The sequence below is a fragment of the Leuciscus leuciscus genome (genome assembly GCF_965113295.1).
Source record: "Leuciscus leuciscus genome assembly, chromosome: 2".
NCBI classification, from domain to species: Eukaryota; Metazoa; Chordata; class Actinopteri; order Cypriniformes; family Leuciscidae; genus Leuciscus; species Leuciscus leuciscus.
The window spans coordinates 56,957,476-56,981,156 of NC_138726.1; the positions used below are offsets into that span (position 1 = coordinate 56,957,476).

General features: G+C 41.1%; 5 protein-coding genes and 2 long non-coding RNA genes across 10 annotated transcripts in view; 4 read left to right on the forward strand and 3 right to left on the reverse strand.

Annotated features, from left to right (window-relative positions):
• Positions 1–1,358, reverse strand: part of LOC309493270 (SLAM family member 8-like) — a 39,381-nt gene extending 38,023 nt beyond the window's left edge. Inside the window, exons 1-2 of the mRNA XM_082162441.1 lie at positions 1,218–1,358; positions 1–213 (exon numbers count right to left, since the gene is read on the reverse strand). The exon at positions 1–213 is cut by the window's left edge and continues 96 nt beyond it. Of these exons, the coding sequence (XP_082018567.1) occupies positions 1–213; positions 1,218–1,281 (277 nt within the window). The 5' untranslated portion in view covers positions 1,282–1,358. The remainder of the gene's footprint in view (positions 214–1,217) is intronic.
• LOC309493376 overlaps positions 1–23,681 on the forward strand; it is a 166,596-nt gene that overhangs the window by 2,805 nt on the left and 140,110 nt on the right. The window lies entirely within an intron of this gene.
• Positions 3,753–12,248, reverse strand: LOC309493348. The gene is made up of 3 exons (XR_014203852.1): positions 12,160–12,248; positions 11,569–11,877; positions 3,753–4,848 (listed from the first exon to the last, which is right to left on the reverse strand). It is a non-coding gene; the product is annotated as an uncharacterized lncRNA (long non-coding RNA).
• On the reverse strand, positions 4,971–11,557 carry LOC309493212 (uncharacterized protein). Of its 4 annotated transcripts, XM_082162356.1 has the most exons (4): positions 10,323–11,557; positions 9,917–10,034; positions 8,039–8,112; positions 4,971–5,849 (listed from the first exon to the last, which is right to left on the reverse strand). In XM_082162356.1, the coding sequence occupies exons 1-3, from the start codon at positions 11,392–11,394 to the stop codon at positions 8,046–8,048; spliced, it is 1,257 nt and encodes a 418-aa protein (XP_082018482.1). In that variant the 5' UTR covers positions 11,395–11,557; the 3' UTR covers positions 4,971–5,849; positions 8,039–8,045. The 4 variants fall into 4 exon arrangements, with proteins under 4 accessions (XP_082018482.1, XP_082018483.1, XP_082018481.1 ...); XM_082162357.1 differs by lacking the exon at positions 9,917–10,034; XM_082162355.1 differs by having other exon boundaries at positions 9,917–11,557.
• On the forward strand, positions 16,255–16,699 carry LOC309493303 (histone H2A-like). Its single transcript, XM_082162478.1, has one exon. It carries the CDS (start codon positions 16,269–16,271, stop codon positions 16,653–16,655), a length of 387 nt encoding a protein of 128 aa, XP_082018604.1. The 5' UTR covers positions 16,255–16,268; the 3' UTR covers positions 16,656–16,699.
• LOC309493321 (histone H4) lies at positions 17,762–18,156 on the forward strand. Its single transcript, XM_082162495.1, has one exon. It carries the CDS (start codon positions 17,800–17,802, stop codon positions 18,109–18,111), a length of 312 nt encoding a protein of 103 aa, XP_082018621.1. The 5' UTR covers positions 17,762–17,799; the 3' UTR covers positions 18,112–18,156.
• LOC309493306 (histone H2B-like) lies at positions 19,518–19,973 on the forward strand. Its single transcript, XM_082162481.1, has one exon. The coding sequence runs from the start codon at positions 19,554–19,556 to the stop codon at positions 19,926–19,928; it is 375 nt and encodes a 124-aa protein (XP_082018607.1). The 5' UTR covers positions 19,518–19,553; the 3' UTR covers positions 19,929–19,973.

The following is a 23,681-nucleotide window of genomic DNA, read 5'->3' on the forward strand; positions in this document are numbered from 1 at the left end:
CTATTGTTATACTAATATTGTCCTTATTCATCTTTAACCTTTCATGAAATAATGGACGTTTCACCAGTTTGATCTGATCTTTCTCATACGCAGCGAATGTATTCTCATTATATGTCCACTTTACTTCAAGACCTTCTTTTGTATAATTAGCAATTAAATCCAGTGAGTCTCCGACAGCTTTGTGCACCTGAACATCTGGATCAGCTCGTGACACTACAACACACAACAAACAACTCTGGTTACAAATCATCGCAAAATCATGTCATATTTTTCACATTCAACATAGGATAATTAGTTTGGCAACAACATCATCAGAACCAATGAGAAAAAGGGAACAGAGAAGACAAATGTTAAATAAACCATCAAAAGAAGCTCACGGCATTTGAGGAGAGGGTTTATCATCACAGACCATCTCACACTTCTCACTCACTCTTATCTTCTTAAGAACAGAATAAGAAAACAGAAAAATAATAACTTTATTCCCACCGGATATCTGCATGTCAGACTCTAGCGCATGGCCTGTAATGGTTTGTAATGTATATTTGCACAATGACTCATGATCTGCATTTTCGGCTCATAGTTTCGGGTGTCCATTCTCGCTCAATAAAGGAAGTGTTTCGCACCCCCTCCTCCACCCACCATCACCTCAACAGTGCCACTTGTTTTATAAATGTTGCACATTTGAAAAAATATATATTCTTCCATAGCAATGAATGACAAGTGAACTTAAAACCCTGAAATAATATATCATTTTGTAACATGCAAGGCTGGTTGCAACAGAATAACGGTCGATTACATTTGGCCACATTCTGTAAAGATAAGGCTTGAGGTTTCCTGAGCTGAACTTTTCTCTTTTCTCACAGATGAAACACAGATAAGACTTAAACACAACATGCTTGATCATTTATCTCATCAATGGAAAGCTTATTTATTAATCTCAATTTAAAATAATTGACCTATGTGAATGGTTTTGTGGTCCAGGGTCACATTTAGTTACATCGGCCTATTTAATAAACAGAAACATATATTTCATTTATTTTAAGTTACTACATGTGATATGACACACATAGACCTATGGATGCATATATGAAAACAAGATATGGAATCACAAGCAGTTTTTTACATGCATATTAACTCCCTGTACACACCAAACACAAATAAGGAAGTGTCTTACAGTCTGTTGAGACATTAACTGAGATGTTTCTGAAGATACTCACCCTGGAGAAGGAAAAGCAGGAAAACTGCTAAAATGGAGCAGCGGGACTCTTGAGAGATGTTCATGTCCGGACGTTTAGACGACAGACTGAGGCATCAGAGAAACACAGAAGAGAGAAAACGACTTCCTCAGTTCATCACGCAGAGTTATTCGTGTCTCTCAGTTTGTGCACATTTGACCACAGCTCTGTGGCTGTTCTGACACTAATAATTGTGTAAGACATTTAACAACACAAGAGACATTTAAGTTTCAAGTTTCAAGTTTGTATTTATTTATATAGCACATTTAAAAACAGCAAATATGGCTGACCAAAGTGCTGAACAAAACACAAGAGACAAGGACAAACCACACATTCATGACAAAAACTCATAATTAATTAAAAGCTAAAGAACAAAAAAAAGTAGGTTTTAAGAAAAGATTTAAAAATAGTTAAAGACTGAGCCGATCTGATGTTGATCTGGGGACGGACAAACGTGTCTTATCACCAGACCTCAGGTTTCGTGTGGGATTGTGTGGACAGAGTAGCTCGGACAAATAGCTTGTGCCAGATTATTTAAAGATTTAAAAACAAAGAGAACAATTTTAAACTCAATTCTAAAATGCACATGCAGCGATTTCAAGATAGGAGAAACATGATCAAATTTACGTTTTCTTTTGAGGAACTTTGCAGCAGCATTTTGTACTAATGGAGACGAGGAATAGAGTATTTGGACATGCCATAGTAAAGAGAGTTGCAATAATCCAAACGAAAGCGGAATTTAAAGCGGAAGATGATATAACGGCAGCCCACATTATTTTGGGTATGGGTATAGGCCCATTTTTTAGCCCATTATCTCTTGTTTTGTTGATTGTTATTACACCCCACTGTGGTGTGCAGTGCACAGGAGACCCACACCACAGGGGGCGCCATTGTGCCAAAAATAATTATTTGAAAATCTCCTTTGATAAAACTTTTTAAACATGTTAGTCTGTGCAGTGTGGATTGGCCTTAACCCCTCTTCCAGAAGCAGCTATAGTCTTCCCAGTAGGAATGGGTAGTTCGAGACCCAGTGTCGACACACGTCTCGAGTTTTTGACGTACTGGTGCATCGAAACACTGTTCCGGAGCATCGCTTGAAATGAGGCTATCACGTGACAGGTGGAAATAAAGCTTTGTTGCCTCACTGACACAATACAATACAAACCGTGTCGATTGCGCTGTCCCATACCCGCTATCCATTTAGTGCAATATTATAATTATATCGGTCATGCCTGTATGCATATAGCTTTGTTTAAAGTGGTGTATTGTTGTTATTCTTGAATAAAATATGTAATTGCTTTTGTATTTCTGTTTCTTAACAATGTGCATGTTTGTTGTTTCGTAAGGAACATAGGACTAATTTATTGGCGAAGAGGGTGAAAAGACAAGTTTGATGCGAGTAAAAACGAAGAACAGAAAGTCTTTATTGTCATTGTATTGTGCAAAATACAATGAAATTAGAAAAACTCTATCACTACACACACACACACACACACACACACACACACACACACACACACACACACACCGCCATCTTGCTAATGACATATATGCTTATTAAATGAACAAAGCATTGAATGACACAGTTGGTGTAGGATTTTTTACTGACCACCAGATGGCGAAGTAGAGCACTATGTCAAAAGCTTCAAAGCACAAACACAGTTTGTTGTAAAAGCCTCACAAAGGTCTGGCACATCGCTACTTTCAGGCCAGGCTCAACCCTGCTTAGCTTCAGTGTGTGTGTGTAAAAGCTTCAGGTCGATCGCTGCTGGCTTGGGCTGTGGGTCTCCTCAGGCACCCCATATACGTATGGCTTTCCAGGCATAGATCAGCATGGGTGTCTTTTACATGTTGTTCATTGGCATTTAGTTGCTCATCTCCACTATGTTGTGCACAAAAGCACATCCTATAGGAATAATTGACAGGCCACACCCGATGGTAATGTGGCCATGACACGAAGCGGATCCGTTGATTTGAGCATCATTCAGTGTTTGTGTTCACACTACAGAGTGTTAAAATAACACTGAAGCACTGCTGGAGTTAATTAAAGTATTCAGTGGTGATTGGCCATTAGTGGCACCTGATGCTAATGATTAAAATCACTGAAGAAAAGAGGAACAAACATGTGAAGTCACCATTATGCTGATCAGTGTGTCCCGTAGTTGGGCTCTTGATTTCTTATGCAAGTCTTTACTTTGTCTATTTTAACTGACTTTACTGTGTCAAATCAGGTAATATCATCATGAAGTGGTCTGATACACTGATCAGAAGTGTGCTTTATCATTAATACATTTCAATATAGGCGTGGCGAGATGAAGCCTCATGACGCATTGAAGCTTTTCAGCCAAGTGGTTCACAAAAGGGTTTGTTTCTCGAGGCTTCATTTGCTCACACCACCTGGTGGTCAAAGAATGTAAAACAAGCAGATCCATTACAGATGGCCTGATGTGATCTTTGACACACTGTATTTTGCGAAGTAAAAGTAGAAATTACTCAACAAATTCTAACTAGCCTAGTTAAAGTTACTTATTTTCTTTGTTAATTGTACTTAACTTGGTTAAGTAGATTTACTTAATTCCATGTGTGAAATTTGGGCTACTTTAAATAATCTGCATGCAACTTGTAAAAGGAAACATTAAAGTTGACTTTTTTTTTCAGTGTGTGACATTATAGTGACATCCAGCACTTAATGTGACAATCAGATATTCTGAAGAATGAAGAAAACACATTGTGAGCGTAAGATATTAACTACAGTGTTATTCAGACTCTCACAGACATTCACAATCAGCTTATGAAACAATGGTGACATGCTTCATACTGCAGTGCATGATGGGTACCAGCAAAATCCACTCATGACTCCCAGCATGCATTGCAGCATGACTAAATTACGCATTTGTATTCTATTATTATTTAGATATAAAAAAAATCATATTTCCATTGTTGAGGTTTGTATGATGAGTGCGTCTCAATTTTTACACAAGAGATGTTGTAGCATTTTTGAAAGATCTCACACAGATATCTTCATTTTTCTTTATTTATTAATGCTTCAGCTTCATAATTATGAATACTTAAATACTCTTTAAACCCAAAATGTCTGAGCCAACAGTATAAAATACCTTTTTGTAATTAATACCAGGTTGTAATTAATTTTATGTACAAATCATGATGAAAGAAAAAGGCTAACGAGATCATTTTAGGGCAATGTAACCAATATACACACATAACCTTGCCATTCTAAGGGTGTCAAAAATAGTTTTTTAGTGGTCATTACTTATTTTAAAATATATAACATTTTTAATTGTATAATCCTTATTAATACTTGAGACTTAAGTATTCAACATTTTTACACAGAATCTTGAAACCTTCCCTCTGCACACTACAGTCTTGTGTGTGTTCTTGATGCTGACGGTGTTGTTGGCGGTGCAGGTGAGTGTAGCGTTCTCTGCTGGACGGAGGCTGATGTTCAGGTTCTGTCCAGTCTCCACCAGATCTCCACTCCAGCTGTAGGAGGGATTCGGATCACCGGACGCCAAACACCGAAGATGAAACACACACATGTTTCTTGACTCCAGCCAGGAATCACTGAGCTCAATCTGTACATCTCTGATGAGATCTGGAGGAGAATAATACGCAAAATCAAATACATTTACATTTTGAAAATAAAGGTTATTTTTGGTGTCTATATGGTTCCATGAAGAACCTTTCACATCCATTGAACCTTAATTGTACAAAATGTTTTGTTTTGGTTTTTTTTATAGTGGAAAATAGTTATTTACTCTAGAACTGTTCACTGGAAGATTCTTCTATGACATCACTATGAAAATTTGCTTTTTGAATCGTTATTTTTAAAGGTGTTCGATTTCCTTCATAAAGGAACTATTTAACTTCAGCTAAATGACTATAGACTTATTTAACTCCAGTTCTTGAATGTTTATGTGTGTTGACATTAACAGCATTGACAGGATGAATATCCAGTTCACGAGTTCACACTTACATATAATTAGAATGGGTAAGTTTAATGCGTATATGGCGTGCTGTCCGGAGGGAGGGCTCCGAGCTCGGAGTTCAACCCGAACCCAGAGTACTCCCCCCGTATGTAAGTGTTTAGTACTAGAAGTGTGGTGAAGGGGTGGTGGAGGGATGCTGCAAAAACTGTCAATGGAATGAGGTGAGACTGCTGAGTATTTATACCTCTCACCATTGATTGCTGAGTGCTTTCCGCTTGTGTTAATTATCTGAACGTGCTCCTCCCGAACCTTGTTAATAAAACATCATTTCACGAGTTCACACTTACATATAATTAGAATGGGTAAGTTTAATGCGTATATGGCGTGCTGTCCGGAGGGAGGGCTCCGAGCTCGGAGTTCAACCCGAACCCAGAGTACTCCCCCCAAAGCTAAAGCAGAGGACAGCCGCCGGACTAAAGATCCCCCAAATGAGTGCCGAGTTGGCGGGCTGGTATCTCAAGAAGGCCTGGATGCTTGACCGGGAAGGCCCGTAATGGTGGCTCCCTGCCCGGCTGACGTCCCCTGTTGGTCTGTAAACGGGAGCGGTTGTAGTTTACAGAAACAGGGAGGTGGGTGCTTGCCTCTGACATTTCCTCGCACTGCGTTGCTGGAAGAAAAGAGAAAACATTAGTACTCTACTGGGGAAGTGCTCACTCCGTCCACTGTGAGACCAATGCTCGCTGGACAGAAAGGAAACAGGAAAGTGAGTGCTTGCCCGGGAGATTTTCTCACATTGCATCATTGGATGAAAAGAGAAAACGTAAGTGCTCCGCTGGGAAAGTTCTCACTCCGTCCACTGTGAGACCAATGCTCGCTGGACGGAAAGGAAACAGGAAAGTGAGTGCTTGCCCAGGAGATTTTCTCACACTGCATCATTGGATGAAAGAGAAAACGTAAGTGCTCCACTGGGAAAGTTCTCACTCCGTCCGCTGTGAGACCAGTGCTCGCTGGACGGAAAGGAAACAGGAAAATGAGTGCTTGCCCAGGAGATTTTCTCACACTGCATCATTGGATGAAAAGAGAAAACGTAAGTGCTCCACTGGGAAAGTTCTCACTCCGTCCGCTGTGAGACCAATGCTCGCTGGACGGAAAGTAAACAGGAAAATGAGTGCTTGCCCAGGAGATTCTCATACTGCATCATTGGATGAAAGAGAAAACGTAAGTGCTCCACTGGGAAAGTTCTCACTCCGTCCATTGTGAGACCAATGCTCGCTGGACGGAAAGGAAACAGGAAAATGAGTGCTTGCCCAGGAGATTTTCTCACACTGCATCATTGGATGAAAAGAGAAAACGTAAGTGCTCCACTGGGAAAGTTCTCACTCCGTCCGCTGTGAGACCAATGCTCGCTGGACGGAAAGGAAACAGGAAAGTGAGTGCTTGCCCAGGAGATTTTCTCACACTGCATCATTGGATGAAAGAGAAAACGTAAGTGCTCCACTGGGAAAGTTCTCACTCCGTCCATTGTGAGACCAATGCTCGCTGGACGGAAAGGAAACAGGAAAGTGAGTGCTTGCCCAGGAGATTTTCTCACGCAGCATCATTGGATGAAAGAGAAAACGCAAGTGCTCCATTGGGAAAGTTCTTACTCCGTCCGCTGTGAGACCAATGCTCGCTGGACGGAAAGGAAACAGGAAGGTGAGTGCTTGCCCAGGAGTTTCTCATACTGCATCGCTGGATGAAAGAGAAAATGTAAGTGCTCCACTGGGAAGTTCTCACTCCGTCCGCTGTGAGACCAACGCTCGCTGGACAGAAAGAGGAGACAGCAAAGAAGAGACAGTAAAGAAGAGAAAGAGGTTTTTTTTTTTTTTTTTTTTTTTTTTTTTACTCGATGAGGGTTTGGTGAGCTTTTTTAATATGGAACCGGTTGGTCCTGATGTAGCTTTGGAAAGCATCGGAGGACCATCTCCCAAGGGCTTGAATCTGCTGTTGGGAGAGGCCTTTTTGGGCTGCTGAAGTTGCTGCCCCGATGCGGAATGAGTGACTTGAAAAATTCTTTGCTGGAACGCCTGACTGTTGGAGAACGGATTTGAGGTGTTTCTGGAACCAAAAACGTGTCACGGGTTTTTTGGATTCATCTAAGAACAGGGGTTCCAGAGGAGATTTAGCCTGAGAACTTCTCCATTGCAGATATGCCAGAATTGACTGGTATGGTTGGATTTGCGAAGCGAGGTTAAAAATGTAGATGAAGTGACCTTTTTTGGTTTGGTCAGTCTTACTTTGTTTGATCAAATATGAAATGGTTTCGCCATCTAGTACTGATAAGTCTGAGATGGTGGGATGGATTTTTGGGTCAAATTTGGAAGTGATGGCGAGTTCTGAGCATCTAAGAAAACCGAAAAAGGCTAAGATAAACATGGCGTCGAGTGTGCGAGCGATATCAAGAGTTTGGTAGCCTGTGCGAAGGGCGCGAATACAAATGGTGAGAATGTCTAGCGTTATAGGTTGCCTGGCGTCGGGACGGGTAGGCTGGGATCTTTGAATCCCTTTAATCAGGAGTGAGGTTTGTGAATTGTTTATCTCAGAGGAGGGAGCGCCGTACATCAATTTATGAAAAAACTGGATGCCGCTTAAATAACCTTTGATGGACCCAACTTGCAGGCCCTTAGAGATATTAAGGTAGGAGATAAAAGAGGTGATTGAGAGAAGAGAAAAATCAGGGAAAGGCAAGTTATAAGAGACATGGAACGTTTTAAAACATCTCCAAGCAGTAACATAGGATTGAAGGGTCCTGGGAGATACTGCTTGGAGGATAGTGTCGAGTGATGCGTCAAGCAGAGGTTTTAACGGATGGGTTACGGGAATATTAGTTCTGAATAACGAGGAACTGGAGTTGGGAATTGATCCGCCTCTGGAGCCAGCATCCTGAATTTCTGAAACAGAAAACGAGACAGAGAGTCAGCGATTTGGTTTTTTGACCCAGGGATGTGTTTAGCAATGATAATGAATTGGTCGCAAGCCGAAATCCAGATGAGACGTCTTAAGAGTGGCATCAGAGCGGGTGAATGGGAACGGCCTTTGTTAATGCAATGCACTGTTGCGTCGTTGTCGCAATGCACTAAAACGCTACTTGCGGCCCATTCTTTTCCCCACAGGAAAGCTGCTACCACGAGAGGGTAAAGCTCGAATAGAGCTGAGGATTGAGATATGTCCTGGAGCTGAGGTGGCCACGGAGCCGCGAACCAACGACCTTGATAAAAAACCCCGAACCCTATAGAGGGGGCAGCGTCTGTAAACAATTGGATGTCGGTGGGGGATGAAACAAGGTTGTTGTAGAAAAAAGAGAGGCCGTTCCACTGTTTAAGAAAAGTTATCCATAGCCCAAGTTCGTCGCGACCTGCTTGGGTTATAGAAATGCGGTCTTCTAGTGAGTGGACGGAGGACGCGAGTGAGAGGAGATGCGCGATGAAGGGGCGGCCCTGCGGGATGATGCGCATTGCGAAGTTTAGATGTCCGAGCAGGGACAGGAGTTCGCGTTTTGAAAAATTTGATTCTTCGAGGAAAGTAGAAGAGACGAGGATTATTCGATCGATTTTTTCTTTGGGGAGGGATGCTTGGAGTTTGTCTGAATCCAAATGAATTCCTAGGAACTCGATAGATGTTGCAGGGCCCATGGTTTTTTCCTGTGCGATAGGAATTCCTAGCTCTGAGAAAACGTTTTGTACCGTGAGGAGGTGCGCAGCTGGGATAGCATCGGGAGGCGAGATTATTAGAAAATCATCTAACAGATGAATAAGGTAAGGAATTGCGTAGTTGTTCGACAAGATCCAGCAAACGGCTTCTGATAGCATATCAAATATTTTCGGGCTGCTTTTGCATCCGAATGTTAAACGTACTGCGAAATAATATTTCCCAAGCCAGCGCACTCCAAAAAGATGCCATGAACCTGGATGGATGGGCATTACTTTGAAAGCAGATGTGACGTCGAGTTTTGCGAGCCAAGCACCCTGACCTGCGATTTTGATCATATCGATAGCTTGATCTATGTCGTGGTATTTGAGCGAAAATTCGTCGAGAGGGATCAAGCTGTTTATGCTTGGGAACGGGGAATTATGCGGGGCTGATAAGTCGATTATTAGACGTTTTTTACCCGAGAATTTCCTTGTAGCCACTCCGATTGGGCTGATACGAAACAGATTAAATGGCGGTTTGTCGAATGGACCGATCATGAAGCCAGACTCAACTTCTTTTTTGATCAGTTTGTCTACGACTTCAGGTTCTATAAGGGCGGATTGGAGATTTTTACATATGATGTTTTGGGAAAGCGGACATTCTAAGCCGGGCTTAAAACCATTTTTCAAACCTGACAGCAGATAATCAGTAAATTCGGCATCCGGGTGATGAGCTAGTTCGAAGTGCATGCGCAAAATATTTACAGGAGTCTCCCAATAATTTTTAGATTTTTTATTCACAGACTTGAAAACTGGACATACAATGCGAGCATGAGCGCCGCCACAGAAGCTGCAGATGTGCATAAACCTGCAGCGCGATCTTTGGCATTTGCCTGCATTGAAAAAATTACAAGGCTGCCTGCTTTCGTCAAAAGCAGAGTCCTGCCTTGCGCTGGTGGTTGCAGCACGCGGCACATAGCTGGTGGATCTAGCGTTGCTTTTTTCTGGGTAGGGAAGAGAGGAAGAATTAACCTTCGGGCACGACGTGGTCGTGTGTGATACTGACCTGCAGACTGCGCAAGTGATGTTTTTACAGCCCAGAAACACCCTGCTGTGAAGATCCTGGTCGAGTGCGCCCCAGTATGTGCACTGGTTCCACTGTGCGACTCGCACGGCACTTTTGGCTGAAAAAAGTCGGTGGTAAGTATAAAAATGCCCACCCCCATAGGACAGCGCGAGTTCGGCTATGATAGATTGGTAGTCATTCAGTTCGCGCCGCCTGTGGGGGAAAGCTGAACAGATTATTTCAGTGTAGCGGGAAAAAGCAATTGAAAACTCGGAAAATGAAAGAATGCGAGATGAGTGAGTGTTTGTGTTTTTCAGGGTGACCGAGAAATCCCCACAATCTATTTGATGGTCAGGTTCGGCTGAGGGGAGTAGAGAGAGAAGAGAGGAAAGATCTACATCCGCACCTGAAAGGATCTGTGCACGAATGTTTTGGGATACTGGTGGTGGTTCCATGGCGACTGCGTTGGACGGCACGGGCATCGGTGTTGCTGTGAACAGAGAATAAGGTGATTTTTGTAACATAGAGCTGGGAAGGGCGTGAGCCGGGTCTGCGAATGTCGGCGGCGGCCTCACGCTTGGATGACCTGTTGTGGCTTGAAAAGGAAAGTTAGTTGCAGGATACGAAGGATTGTGTGAATGAGCTGCAAACGGAGGCGGGCCAGTGCTTGATTGAGCTGCTGGAGCTGCAGGCCACTGAAAGTGGGCGGGGATGTAACCTGTTGGATGAGACTGTTGAAATGGATGTGCCTGTGCTGCTATCGGTGATAGCCCCGTGCTAATGTCTGCGACGGGAGCTGGAGGCCACTGAAAAGGAAAAGGGTTAGAAACAGCTGGAGTAAACTGAGTGGTTGTGGGGGGGCCGCTGGGCCCGGCTACTTGCTGCGCTGTGGTAGCAGAAGCCATGGTGGAGGGCTGGGCCTCATCGAGAGGTGGGACTGCCATGGCGGAATCTGGTGCGCGGCCCAGGCTCGCTGAAGGCCTGTTGCTGCGTCTTGGTGGACGAAGCGATCCGGATCCTGAGCGGGAAGACGATAGTGGTGACTGGGCAGGCGATTTTTGGGCCCTACGGGCTTTGCTCTGCCTGTGGGTCGTCTTGGAAGTTGACTGTAAGGAAACGAACAGATCATACAGCTCCGCCTTGTTCATTTTCCGCGAAGCTTGTATGTCTGAATTCCCCAGTGCTTGTCTTAATCCGGCTACGGTCCATTTCCCGATAGGTGGGATCGTCGGAACGGCCGAGCGGTAGGAGGAAGCTGGAGAAGTAGATGGAAGTCTTGCCGGGGGCGGTGAAGACTGGCCACGGCGCCTTGGTGAGCGCAGGGCTGTTCGGGCCGGTGTGCGGCCGCGAGAAGAAGCCTGGCGCTCAGGTGCAACATCCGGCGTAGGAGGTATGGTCGTGGGACCGGTGGAATGCGCAGGTGCCTCCCTGGCAAAGTTTGCTTCTTCGTCAGAGGAAGAGCTTGGGCGTTGAGACATGGCTGCAGAGCTGAGAAGAAGCTACTAAACTGCTGCAAAAACTGTCAATGGAATGAGGTGAGACTGCTGAGTATTTATACCTCTCACCATTGATTGCTGAGTGCTTTCCGCTTGTGTTAATTATCTGAACGTGCTCCTCCCGAACCTTGTTAATAAAACATCATTTAAACTCACCATGAACATGCAGCACAATGACTTTTGTTGGAAGTTGACCAGATTTATTTTCTGCAATAATAGAGAAGCTTCCAGAATCCTGGAGTTTCAGGTCTTCTATTGTTATACTAATATTGTCCTTATACATCTTTAACCTTTCATGAAATAATGGAGATTTCACCAGTTTGAACTGATCTTTCTCATACTCCGCAAATTCAGTTCCATTATATTCCCAATGCACTGCAAGACCTTCTTTTGGATAATCAGCAGTTAAATCCAGTGAGTCTCCGACAGCTTTGTGCACCTGAACATCTGGATCAGCTCGTGACACTACAACACACAACAAACAACTCTGGTTACAAATCAACGCAAAATCATGCCATATTTTTCACATTCAACATAAGATCATTAGTTTTGTCAACAACATCATCAGAACCAATGAGAAAAAGGGAACAGAGATGGCAAATGTTAAATAAACCATCAAAATAAGCTCACGGCATTTGAGGTGAGGGTTTATCATCACAGACCATCTCACACTTCTCACAAATTCACTCTTATCTTCTTAAGAACAGAATAAGAAAACAGAAAAATAATAAAAAAAATTATTCCCACCAGATTTCTGAATTTATCATATTTGCACAATGACTCGTGATCTCTGGCTGTATTTTCGGCTCATCGCCCCTGTGTCCATCCGCGCTTTACAAATGAAGCGTAAGAATTTAGACGACAGACTGAGGCATCAGAGAAACACAGAAGAGAGGAAACGACTTCCTCCGTTGTTCATGCTGAGTTGGGCTATTTGTGTCTCTCAGTTTGTGCACATTTGTCCACAGCTCTGTGGCTGTTCTGACACTAACATGGACTAACAGCTTTCCTGTAGCTCAGTGGTAAGAGCATTGCGTTAACAAGGTTGTGGGTTCGATCCCAGGGGATTGCACATATCTATGTATAAATGTATAGGATAATGCAATGTAAGTCGCTTTGGATAAAAGCGTCTGCTAAATGCATAAATGTAAAAATGTAACAATTGTGTAAGACATTTAAAGGAACACTCCACCGTTTTTTGAAAAAGGGTTTATTCACCGTCTTTCCAACATTTAGATAGGTGGGCAAATGCATTTTTATCTCAGTGCATGCATTGTTTTAGTTTGACAGGGTCGGCGCTAGCTTAGCTTAGCTTAATGAATAGAATCCTTTGTTGCCAGCTAGCATGTCGTGAGTAAAAGTGATTAAAAAATAATTACTTCTTGTGGCCTGCGTATTCACAACGAGTACAAATATCAATGCAGATTAAGACGAGGCGATTTCCTAGGCAGATATTGACTTGGGACTATATTGGGGTGAAGCACAGGCGAAGCACTGCTACTTGGGCGCAGAGATATCACGCAACACCTGAAATCCCCCCTCGTTGAGCCTGGTCATCGATGGCAGTACCCACTCGCCACAGCACAGACACTCTATTTCAGTCGGCATAGGTTGGCATATTCCCCCACACTCACACCACCAGTTCGTGTTGACTCTCATCCTCACGTCCTCAGGCTGTTGAGTGATCGCACCCTCCTCCTCCTGTCGTTCTATTTCCAAAGCACGCACTGCTCCTCCTCTCAAACTCTGGTTCATAGAGGTATGTTTCTGGATCTTGACTATCTGAGAAGTCACCCTCCTCGTCTCTCATAAAATCCGCCATGTTCATCGCCATTCACTATGTCTACTGTAGGAAAAATAGCCAGCTATTCACGCCGGTATGTTGACGGAAGTCGTGGGATTTCATGTGTTGCGTGATATCTCTGCGCCCAAGTAGCAGTGCTTCGCCTGTGCTTCCCCCTAATATAGTCCCATGTCAATATCTGCCTAGTGTTAATCTGCATCGCTATTTGTACTCGTTGTGAATCATATGATTATGATTACTCGTTGAACCAATCATATGTTTTTGAATGATGTGTGTGTGCCCTTTCAGAAAACTCATGACTTTGAGTGTGTGTGTGTGTATAAATAACAAATAGGGGAAATGAAACTATACAGATGACTAGGTTTGAAACCCTGTGATTAAAGGGATAGTTCACTCAAAAATGAAAATTGTGTCATCACTTACTCAACCTTGTGTTGTTCTAAACCACTAACTTCCATAGTGGGAAAAAAAAATACTATGGAAGTCAATGGGGTCCATCAACTGTTTGGTTACCAACATTCTTCAAAATATCTTCGTTTGTGTTCAACAGAACAGAGAAACCCATACAGGTTTAGAACAACACGAGGTTGAGTAAGTGATGACACAATTTTCATTTTGAGTGAACTATCCCTTTAAGAAGGAATCATTACCTAGCAACAGAAGGGCTTGTCTAAAAAGAACCAATCAAATTATGTAATGTTTCATGCCATTTTGCCATACCCCTTATTCTATAAAAACTGCTGTATTTGTGTTTTCGGGTGGGATTCTCAATGGGATTTGTCTGAGATCCTCCGGCCTTGCTTCTTGGTAGAGATTCCCTGAGAACTGCTCGTGAACTCTTCCGGCCGTGATTAAAGCATTTAATGGACATTTGCTGAAGTATTTTTGTCGATTATTCCTGTGCATGAAGTACGCTAGTTTAGGGAAGCAAGTTACCCACTGCGTAATGTGACGTTGGAGTGACGTCTTTTCTATGTAATTTTTGGACGTCCAATTTCGGTCCACTCAAGGGGTTGTTTTGTAACGCCAGGCAAGTCTTTTTTCGACGTCTACCGCAAGTCTAAGGCTCTTCCAGAAGCGGACGATGTGTTTTCTCCGCTCATGTTTGGAGCAAAACTGAAGTGGTAAAATCATTTTGGGGAGTAAAAACAACATATACATCGAGTAGAGACATTGAACTTTATTTGCAGTCCAAACATCTGGAACGTGTGGATTCACGTGTAACAGATGTGGGCCGAATCTGGGCCGACACTATGTTGCTGTCTGATGTTGGCATGTTGATATTTGTTGTTCTAGTGTGTTCATGCTGTGCAAATACATTTAGACCTTATTATTGAGAATGTTGATGTTTTCATTCTACAGAAACGTCCACTTTTGGTATGGCAAGATGTTTTAAAATGTATTTCCTTTTCTAAAATTTAAACTTAGACCACATTATTAGATTACCCTTTTACTTTATGAATACACATAAAGGACAGCTTAATATTTTTTTTTTATATATATATTTTTTTTTTTGTGCATTTATTTAAAAGCCGCATATACCATTTTTTTTGTCACTGTTGTTACCTTACTTATTTGGCAATATTAAATGTTTTTATGAAATATTATAATTTTTTTCAGCACATGTAGTCAGAGTTACAGAATAATAATAATAATAATAATAATAATGCAACAAATACGGAGATGTTTTATTTATTTTAATCAGGTTTGTTAAAAGTGTGATTGAATGATGTTAGTTCATTTGCACAACCATGTATTTGCTATAACGATGAAAATATTTGAAAAACAGTTATAATCAAGAAATGATGCAATCCTTTAAATCTTAACTTTTGAGAGTATCAGAATTAAATGGATGTAAAATTATTATCATTTCAGATATGACATTTATTTAATGTGACAGAAAAAAAAACACAGTAACACCAATGACACAATGAATCACCAGTGACAAACATAAGACCAAATATCCTTATTCTTCAACTATAATTAAGTAGATGAGACTAAATTGTTACATTTGGCATACAATCTAAATTAATAGCTTTGAATAAAGTTGATCTATAAATAGGAGTCACTGGTGTTACTGGTGTTATCCATAAGAAAAGTGTCTTGGTGACAGTGACAGTAAACAGTGACAGTTTTCATGAAAAATATACAAAATGGCTGCTGCAAGACAAACCACATGTTGTAAATCATGGTATACTAACTAAATGAAGTAGTTTAATACATTTATATTCATACATTTATATTTTAGTTTATTTATTTATTATTATTTGTACAATTCCCTAACAATAAAGTAGGTCATACTAGTGAGTTTAACTAGAAGCTTCATGAAATCATGAGATAAATGGAAACATTTCTGATAACTGAAAATAGACAGTGGACTTATCATGGGCCTTTCTTCATAGATCTTCAGGAAGTTGGAAGAAGGAAGTCAAGCTATATTTTTATAGTTATGTGTACATTATTGTATCTTAAATGGTAGACACACCTGTTAATGACCTCAAAATAAAGCAGTTTCCCATAACTGTGGGGACGAGCACTTCTGTGGTGATTGGAATTCTATATAATTAATTAAAAAACGAACATTGACACATTGATGGCTCAAGAAGGTGTAATTGTTCAAATAATTGTTTCATTTTAAAATATAAAGAAATTCTAACCCTAAAGTGTTTTTCAAGGTTTCTGTAAAGGCAAGGGACAGAAAAATGGACATTTCCATAGAATGTACGTACGTTTACATATTTATACCAGTAAACTATGAAACTATTCTGCTTCAAGACCGACCGACCATTATTAACATTATCACCATTAAAATAGAGCCCAGCCATTGCCCTTTAAAAGGAAGACTAGCGGCATTAAATGAAACTACAGCGTGACGTGATTGAGTGTCAGTAGCAGAAAGGGGTGTTTGGTGTTTGGAGGGAAGATCACTGATTGGCTGGGAATGTTCTCAGATTTCAGCCAATAGGAGACTAGCACGCTTTCTTTATAAGTCACCTCACAACGGGCAACCGCATTATATTTTTGTTCAAGCCTTCGCTAGTTGTAAACCGCAATGAGTGGAAGAGGTAAAACCGGGGGAAAGGCTCGTGCTAAGGCCAAGAGTCGCTCTTCCAGGGCGGGACTGCAGTTCCCCGTCGGCCGTGTTCACAGGCTTCTCCGCAAAGGCAACTATGCCCAGCGCGTCGGTGCCGGAGCTCCGGTGTATTTGGCCGCTGTGCTCGAGTATTTGACCGCTGAGATCCTGGAGTTGGCTGGAAACGCCGCTCGGGACAACAAGAAGACCCGCATCATCCCTCGACACCTGCAGCTGGCGGTGCGCAATGACGAGGAGCTGAACAAGCTTCTGGGTGGCGTGACCATCGCTCAGGGTGGTGTGTTGCCCAACATTCAGGCCGTGCTGCTGCCCAAGAAGACCGAGAAGCCCGCGAAGGCCAAGTAGACTGATGGAAGATTCTCTTCAAACCAAAGGCTCTTTTTAGAGCCACCCAATATTTCCCCGAGAGAGTTATTTCATAAATTGTATCACTATATAAATTGGTATCAGCCCAGCATAGAACCAAGTCAGTTTTGTACCGAACGTTGTTAATATTGTCTTAAAAGCAAATGAAATATAAGCACTTTTAATGCAAGTAACACGCTGTATTATGAACATATGGCACTGCGCGGTTATTTCCCTCCTTTGTGCTATGAAAAAAAAAATGTCACTGTATGTGATCTATTTATTCGTATTCGCGTCTCAATTGTTTATATTAGTTAACAAAACGAACAATTATGGGTCATGATACACAAATATAAGACTGATTTAATCTATTTTCTAGCTTTGTCTTTGTGTACCCGAAAAAAAGACTGGGCTTGAAAGCAGGAGGCGCACAGCCATTGGCCAGGTCCAGGACACCAACTTGTGCGCCATCCACGCCAAGAGAGTCACCATCATGCCCAAAGACTTCCAGCTGGCCCGTCGCGTCCGCGGAGAGCGCGCTTAAATCCACAGCAGTCACACAAACCCAAAGGCTCTTTTAAGACTCAATGAAAGATGATTTCCATATTACGGTGTTTTTAAATAAGCACTTCTATATGCCATGGTGGTCTTATAAAATGCTAGTTTTATTTAAATCCAAAAGTAAATGAATGGTGGTTTAAGTTTTAGTGTTATGCTACTATGTTTAGTTATTATATCATTTGTATGTATAGTTATTAACCCTCATTCTCTCCTACCTGTAACAAATCCTTCCCTCGCGGGTCAAAATGACTGAAGCCCTTAGATTATACCTTTCTTTTGTCTAGAGAGCTTATCATTTGTAAAATTGTCTTTTTTTTCTTTTTTTTTTTTTACGCATTCAAGTTTATTTTTATATACTTACTAAGTTAAATTATATCGTTATTAATATTACTTTAATTATATTTCTTTCCGCTAGTATAAGACATCAAAAGACTGACCTCGATTTGGAAATGCGTAACTGGTGACGTCTACTAGAACCGCCCCTGAATTTGGTTTCAACTAGGTCCGCTAGCTGATAATAAACTCCTCTTCCCCAGTAGTTTTACTATAATTTGCTGTTGTGGGTTGAAGATTATCTGTCGTCATGTCTGGAAGAGGAAAAGGCGGTAAAGGACTCGGGAAAGGAGGCGCTAAGCGTCACCGAAAGGTTCTTCGCGATAATATCCAGGGAATCACTAAACCCGCTATTCGTCGTCTTGCTCGACGTGGCGGCGTCAAGCGTATTTCTGGCCTGATCTATGAAGAGACTCGCGGTGTGTTGAAGGTGTTTCTGGAGAACGTCATTCGTGATGCTGTGACTTACACTGAACACGCCAAGAGAAAGACCGTCACCGCCATGGATGTTGTGTACGCGCTGAAGCGACAGGGACGCACTCTGTACGGGTTCGGGGGTTAAGAGATCCACGAAGAAGAAAAACCCAACGGCTCTTTTAAGAGCCACCCACATTTACACACAAAGAACAAGTTTGAGGTGGTCATATTGTATTTTTGTAATATATTAATTGTGCTTTTTTTAAACGTTGTCTCAAAATGATTTATTAAGCAAATACAAAATATAAACTTAGTTTTTAATGTTATTCTCACGATTGTGCTTTGCAGTTAAAACTACATTTTCAAAGAGTTTTGGGCGTTTGTTGTCATTGTGCAATTTTTTTAATGTAGTTTATTATTGTTCTTACATTTGTATTTGCATGTCTTTCAAAATACAGTTTATTCTTCACTGTAGTGGATCTTATATTTGAGTGAATTTCTAACACAGCGCGTGTTTTTCAGCCTGGATGTCATGTAAAGTCCAATTCAGTGCTTTCCACAGATACCAAATGTTTGGAGGTTTCACCATGACTACAACTTCAGCACTCTTATGGAAGATTATAATATTTTGTAATTATCATTTAAATCAGACTTGTATTCAAGTTGTTTGTCATAAATCAACATCTCAGGAAAACTATGAGGTTTTGGGAGACAAGGTGTATAGGGAAGGAAAATATACATCGATATTCCTATGAATGTAAACCCCTTTTAATCACATGTAGCCCCAAGAACACATTAATATGCTAATTAGATCCAGTTAGATACATTGTGTTGAATGGGAATTGCATTTATGGTCTTGTTTACATGCATAATTAAGTGCATGACGTAAAATGGTATATCAATTAATTACATTAAATCTTTCATAACATAGTTGAGAATAATTTTTGCACAACGTTTGATTAAATAAATCCTGAAACTTCCCATAGTTTTTGCCTAAACATGTAATTTCTTGTCATTTTATTTTTTAAATTTTTTTAACAACTGGACACAGCATAGCATATGAATAAAATATAATTTTTCAATCTGTTTATTATTATCTTCTGCTGTTTCTTCTGCTGTAAACAATGCAATGACAGAAAAATACAACAACAAAACGTTTCAGGGTCTCAAGGGAATATTATGCTCATCTTTCAAAGCACAGTATTGTGCAATTATAGTGAATTCATGGAGTTTACACTGAGTAATAATACACTGTGTGTACGCAGAGTACCTGGTTAAAGATTTCTGAAATTATTCACACACTTTCTTATTCATTCCGAAAAAAAATGCGGGAAAACGAAACAAAGGAATGGAGTCGATGTGGGGGATGGTATTTATAGATGGGCGCATTAATATTTTAAAGCTTCTGATTGGTCCGCCTACAAGTCAGTGAATGTGTAATGTGGCCAATGAGGTCACTCTATGGGTTGAAGACTCACAATCACAGAGACTCGTTCTTCCCTTTTGAAATTAGCATAGAGCAGTGCATAAAGCCCGCCTGCAGTGATTCAGCTTTATTGGTCTTTGAGTTTCTCTGACTGAAGCATCATGCCTGAACCAGCGAAGTCTGCACCCAAGAAGGGCTCGAAGAAGGCCGTCACTAAAACCGCCGGCAAGGGCGGAAAGAAGCGCAGAAAGTCCAGGAAGGAGAGCTACGCGATCTACGTGTATAAAGTCCTGAAGCAGGTTCATCCCGACACCGGGATCTCCTCCAAGGCGATGGGAATCATGAACTCTTTCGTCAACGACATCTTCGAGCGCATCGCCGGTGAAGCGTCTCGTCTCGCTCACTACAACAAGCGCTCCACCATCACATCGAGAGAGATCCAGACCGCCGTGCGTCTGCTGCTGCCCGGAGAGCTGGCCAAACACGCCGTGTCTGAGGGCACAAAGGCTGTGACCAAATACACCAGCTCAAAGTAGAGCTCAGCTCAACACACACACAAAGGCTCTTTTAAGAGCCACACATATTGTCTGTGAAAGAGCTTTGATCATACACTGTTTGAATCCAGTTACTTATTCGTTTGCAACTTATTGACGCTCGACTCACACTTATTGTGTGCTTTTTTGCGTTTTTAAGGTATTGTGTTGGGCCTACTTTTGTGTCTATTTTCAGAATAAACGAATAACAAAAAATGTTTAAATGCAAATAACACTGACATATCAGCGAAAATGGACTGTAAAAATATAAAGGCACATAAGGCTACAGTATTCTTTAATTATTGTACATGTCATTAGCTCAATTTAAGGACCATTAACGTTTGTATTGTTTATATTTTCAGAAAATAATATAACATAATTTGAAGGTATTTAAATACATTCAATACATGTTTTTTATTTTTTATTATTATTACAAATTAGAATTTAATGAGGTAAACCGATATTATGCTCCAGCTTGGATCCAGCCTCTTATGAAGATTTCAGATGACCAGCACCTTTGAATAGATGATGAAACCTACCCCTGCAAGGACTCCAGGATCAAACATGGATGACTGTACAAAAATTATAATTGTATCATTACTTTAAACTGCACACTAATCTTGGTAAAATGCATGTTTGATATTTGTAAATACAAATTTTTACTAACTTATATAACTGTACTTTCTGATATCTCATAAAATCCTATTGTGATTTAGTAACACAGAAACCTGCATTTTCTGTAAAGCTCCTTTGAAATTATGTATTGTGAAAAGGATTATACAAATGAATGTATGAATTAAATTGTACAGTAACCATGCCCATTGCTTTCAATTCAATTCAATTTAAAGTTATGGAACCAATCTGACAATACAGAAGAGTTATCACAATATCAAATTTAGAAATTTTTACTGTAGCATTTTGAAGTTATGCACCCCATGACAAATGTGACGATACAGATATAGGAGAAGTTGCATTGTTTTGGTTGCATTTGCATTTTCTTCCCATTTCGCGGCGCTGTTTCTCTGCCGCCTCAGAGGGAGCGTTAAATTGGAAAAGCAGCAGGACTGTCGCTAGCAGAAACGGAGAAGCGTTCATTTGGACATGAGTCCATTATAGTAGATCTCCTCTATTATTTTCATAAGAAAATAATTCTATTATAGTCTCTTAGTCAAGCCAAAAAAAAGCAAACAAAAAAACAATTATTTAACAAATGTAACTGAGGTATGATTAATAATACCAAAGTCCTTTTAGGCAAGTCGTGCCACTCGGCCGCCATCTTGGCAACGCCTCCGGGCAGCTATTTCGGACTAACAAGACCAGGCTCCTATCTAAATGAATGGGCAGAGAGTCAGAACTGCACTTTTACTGGTCACCGGGACATAAAAACTGCATACATAGAAACAGCAGTAAAATATGATAAAAATCGCTGAAAAAGTTTGATGACTTTGCCCCAAAATAAGGTTTAAAAAGCCCTTTTCCCCACAGGTTATACTTTACTACGCATGCGCAAGGGTTCACGACACCAACTTCATTTACGTCTCTATCCAGAATGCCGGTGTTGTGCATGTCAACATTGTTCTTCATTATTTAAATATAAGCAGGTTTGCACTTTATCAGTAATAACAATGTATTGTATAGATCAGTTGTTTGAACCGTTCATTAAAATGAATCGGTTCAAATGAGTCATTAGTTCGCGAAACGGTTGTGTGATTATCCCAGCAGTTAGGACATGGACATCCCACAAGGTTAGTGTCAACACAGAAAACATTACATCACTGGATAGGTTTTTTCGTTTATTTAGAGAGTAATTTTATGTCAGCTGAATGTGCGGAACGCATTTCAGAGAAGATAAGGCAACGTATTTTAGCACAATTCACACCCAGCGGTAATTCAGGGGAAAAAAATCTCAGAATGCTCCACATGAAACTTTGGTCTTCCGAACTTTTACCATCATGTCGTTTTATTTTGATTAATATGCGTGCGGGAGAGAGAGGAAGACAGCGCTTAATTTGGAGACGGTGAAGTCTTGTTTACACTTTCGTCTGGCTCCGAAGAGAGAGAGAGAGAGTGCGCGCGCGACCGGGGCTCTCTCTCTCTCCGCTGTCGCAAAACCTCAACTGTGCGCATGCGTCAGTGGAACCAGACCAGGGGTCGGCAACCCAAAATGTTTAAAGAGCCATATTGTACCAAAAAAAAAAAAAAAAAATCTGTCTGGAGCCGCAAAAAATGAAAGCCTTATATAAGCCTTATAATGAAGGCAACACATGCTGTAAGTGTCTATATTAGCTTTATTAGCCCCCTAGTATCAAAATGATAAGTAGCCTAGGCTACAAATACATAATGAGCATTCATGATTAAATGTTTATTTTCCCTGCAGTGCATCCTGGAGAGAATGACGCACCACGTGACTACTCTACGATGGTGCTTTAAGTTTAACTTCCATTATAATTTTAATGTATTGCGTTTTATTTATTTGTGTATTATTTTTACAACGTTGAAAAACTTTAACCCTTTCACACGTAAGTTTAAAATATTCTGACTGACCCCCCCAGCGTGAGTTTTTCAAGGCGACCGTTATTTAGAATGTGTCACTTTATGGTTTCCAAGGTGACGCGTCATTGCGTGTCACGTGACACCGCAGCAACAACAGAGCTGAATGAATGATGATCTGCTTTCATGTCATTTTTCCTTTTTATTCAAAATATTCACACATTTGTTAGATATGGCATGAAATATCTGATATTCCGATTGTCAAATATATGCAAGTGGAAGTGTTTTGTTGTTTAAACACCTTTATAACGATCGCGTTAGTTGAGCTGTATGCGCTGCCATCTTAGTTTGTGCCGCAGACGCAGTTCAGAGAATCGGATCTGTTGGATTTACAACACGTGAATTCATCCACTTCTCCCGAAATACATCAAAGTAAGTGGCTGGTGAACTGGGAGAAGAATAGAGTAAACTTTAAAGTTACTTACACAATGTATATCTGATATGAATAAAACGTGTCTAATTATAATGGAAAGGATTATTGCCTCTTCCTTTAACATGCAGTGTGTATTTTACAAACTCTAAATGTATTGTTTTTTTAGTACTTATATGTCTGAAACCTAAAATAAACATTATGTGGTTGAAAACACTGAAAAGTTGTGATATATGACAGCTGAGCGCGCCTGTCTCTGGCTCAGCGCCAGCCAACGCGCGAGAGCACATTTGAATTTAGCAGTTGATCACGTCATGCACTGACTGTTCTGATCACACCGATGCGATCGTACGTGCGAAAGGGTTAAGAATGTTTGTCATGTTTTTCCTCCTACAGAAATTATATTAAAACAACATTTTTTTTTTCCATTTTCATATTTTTAAAAAAGCTCCAGGGAGCCACTAGGGCGGCGCTTAAGAGCCGCATGTGGCTCTAGAGCCGCGGGTTGCCGACCCCCGAACCAGACGATAGGCTTAAATGTTTCCCGGCTTGACTTTTAAAAGCAGATGATTGGCTTTCCAGCAGGAGGGGCGGGACATGTGCATACAACCGCCATCTTTGCCGTTATGGGTTTTCCTCATAGACATCATATAGATAGACGCCCTATCGACCGCTACTGCCTACTGGCGCGGGCGAGCCGTGGGGCCGCCATCTTAGACCGGTCACCCGCTCCACTCAGTGTAATCTGTATGGCAGGTGCAATGAGCTGTCAGCGCATTTAATTAATCATCTATAAGAAATGATGGTCTGTTCCCAACAACTTCCACTCCAATATA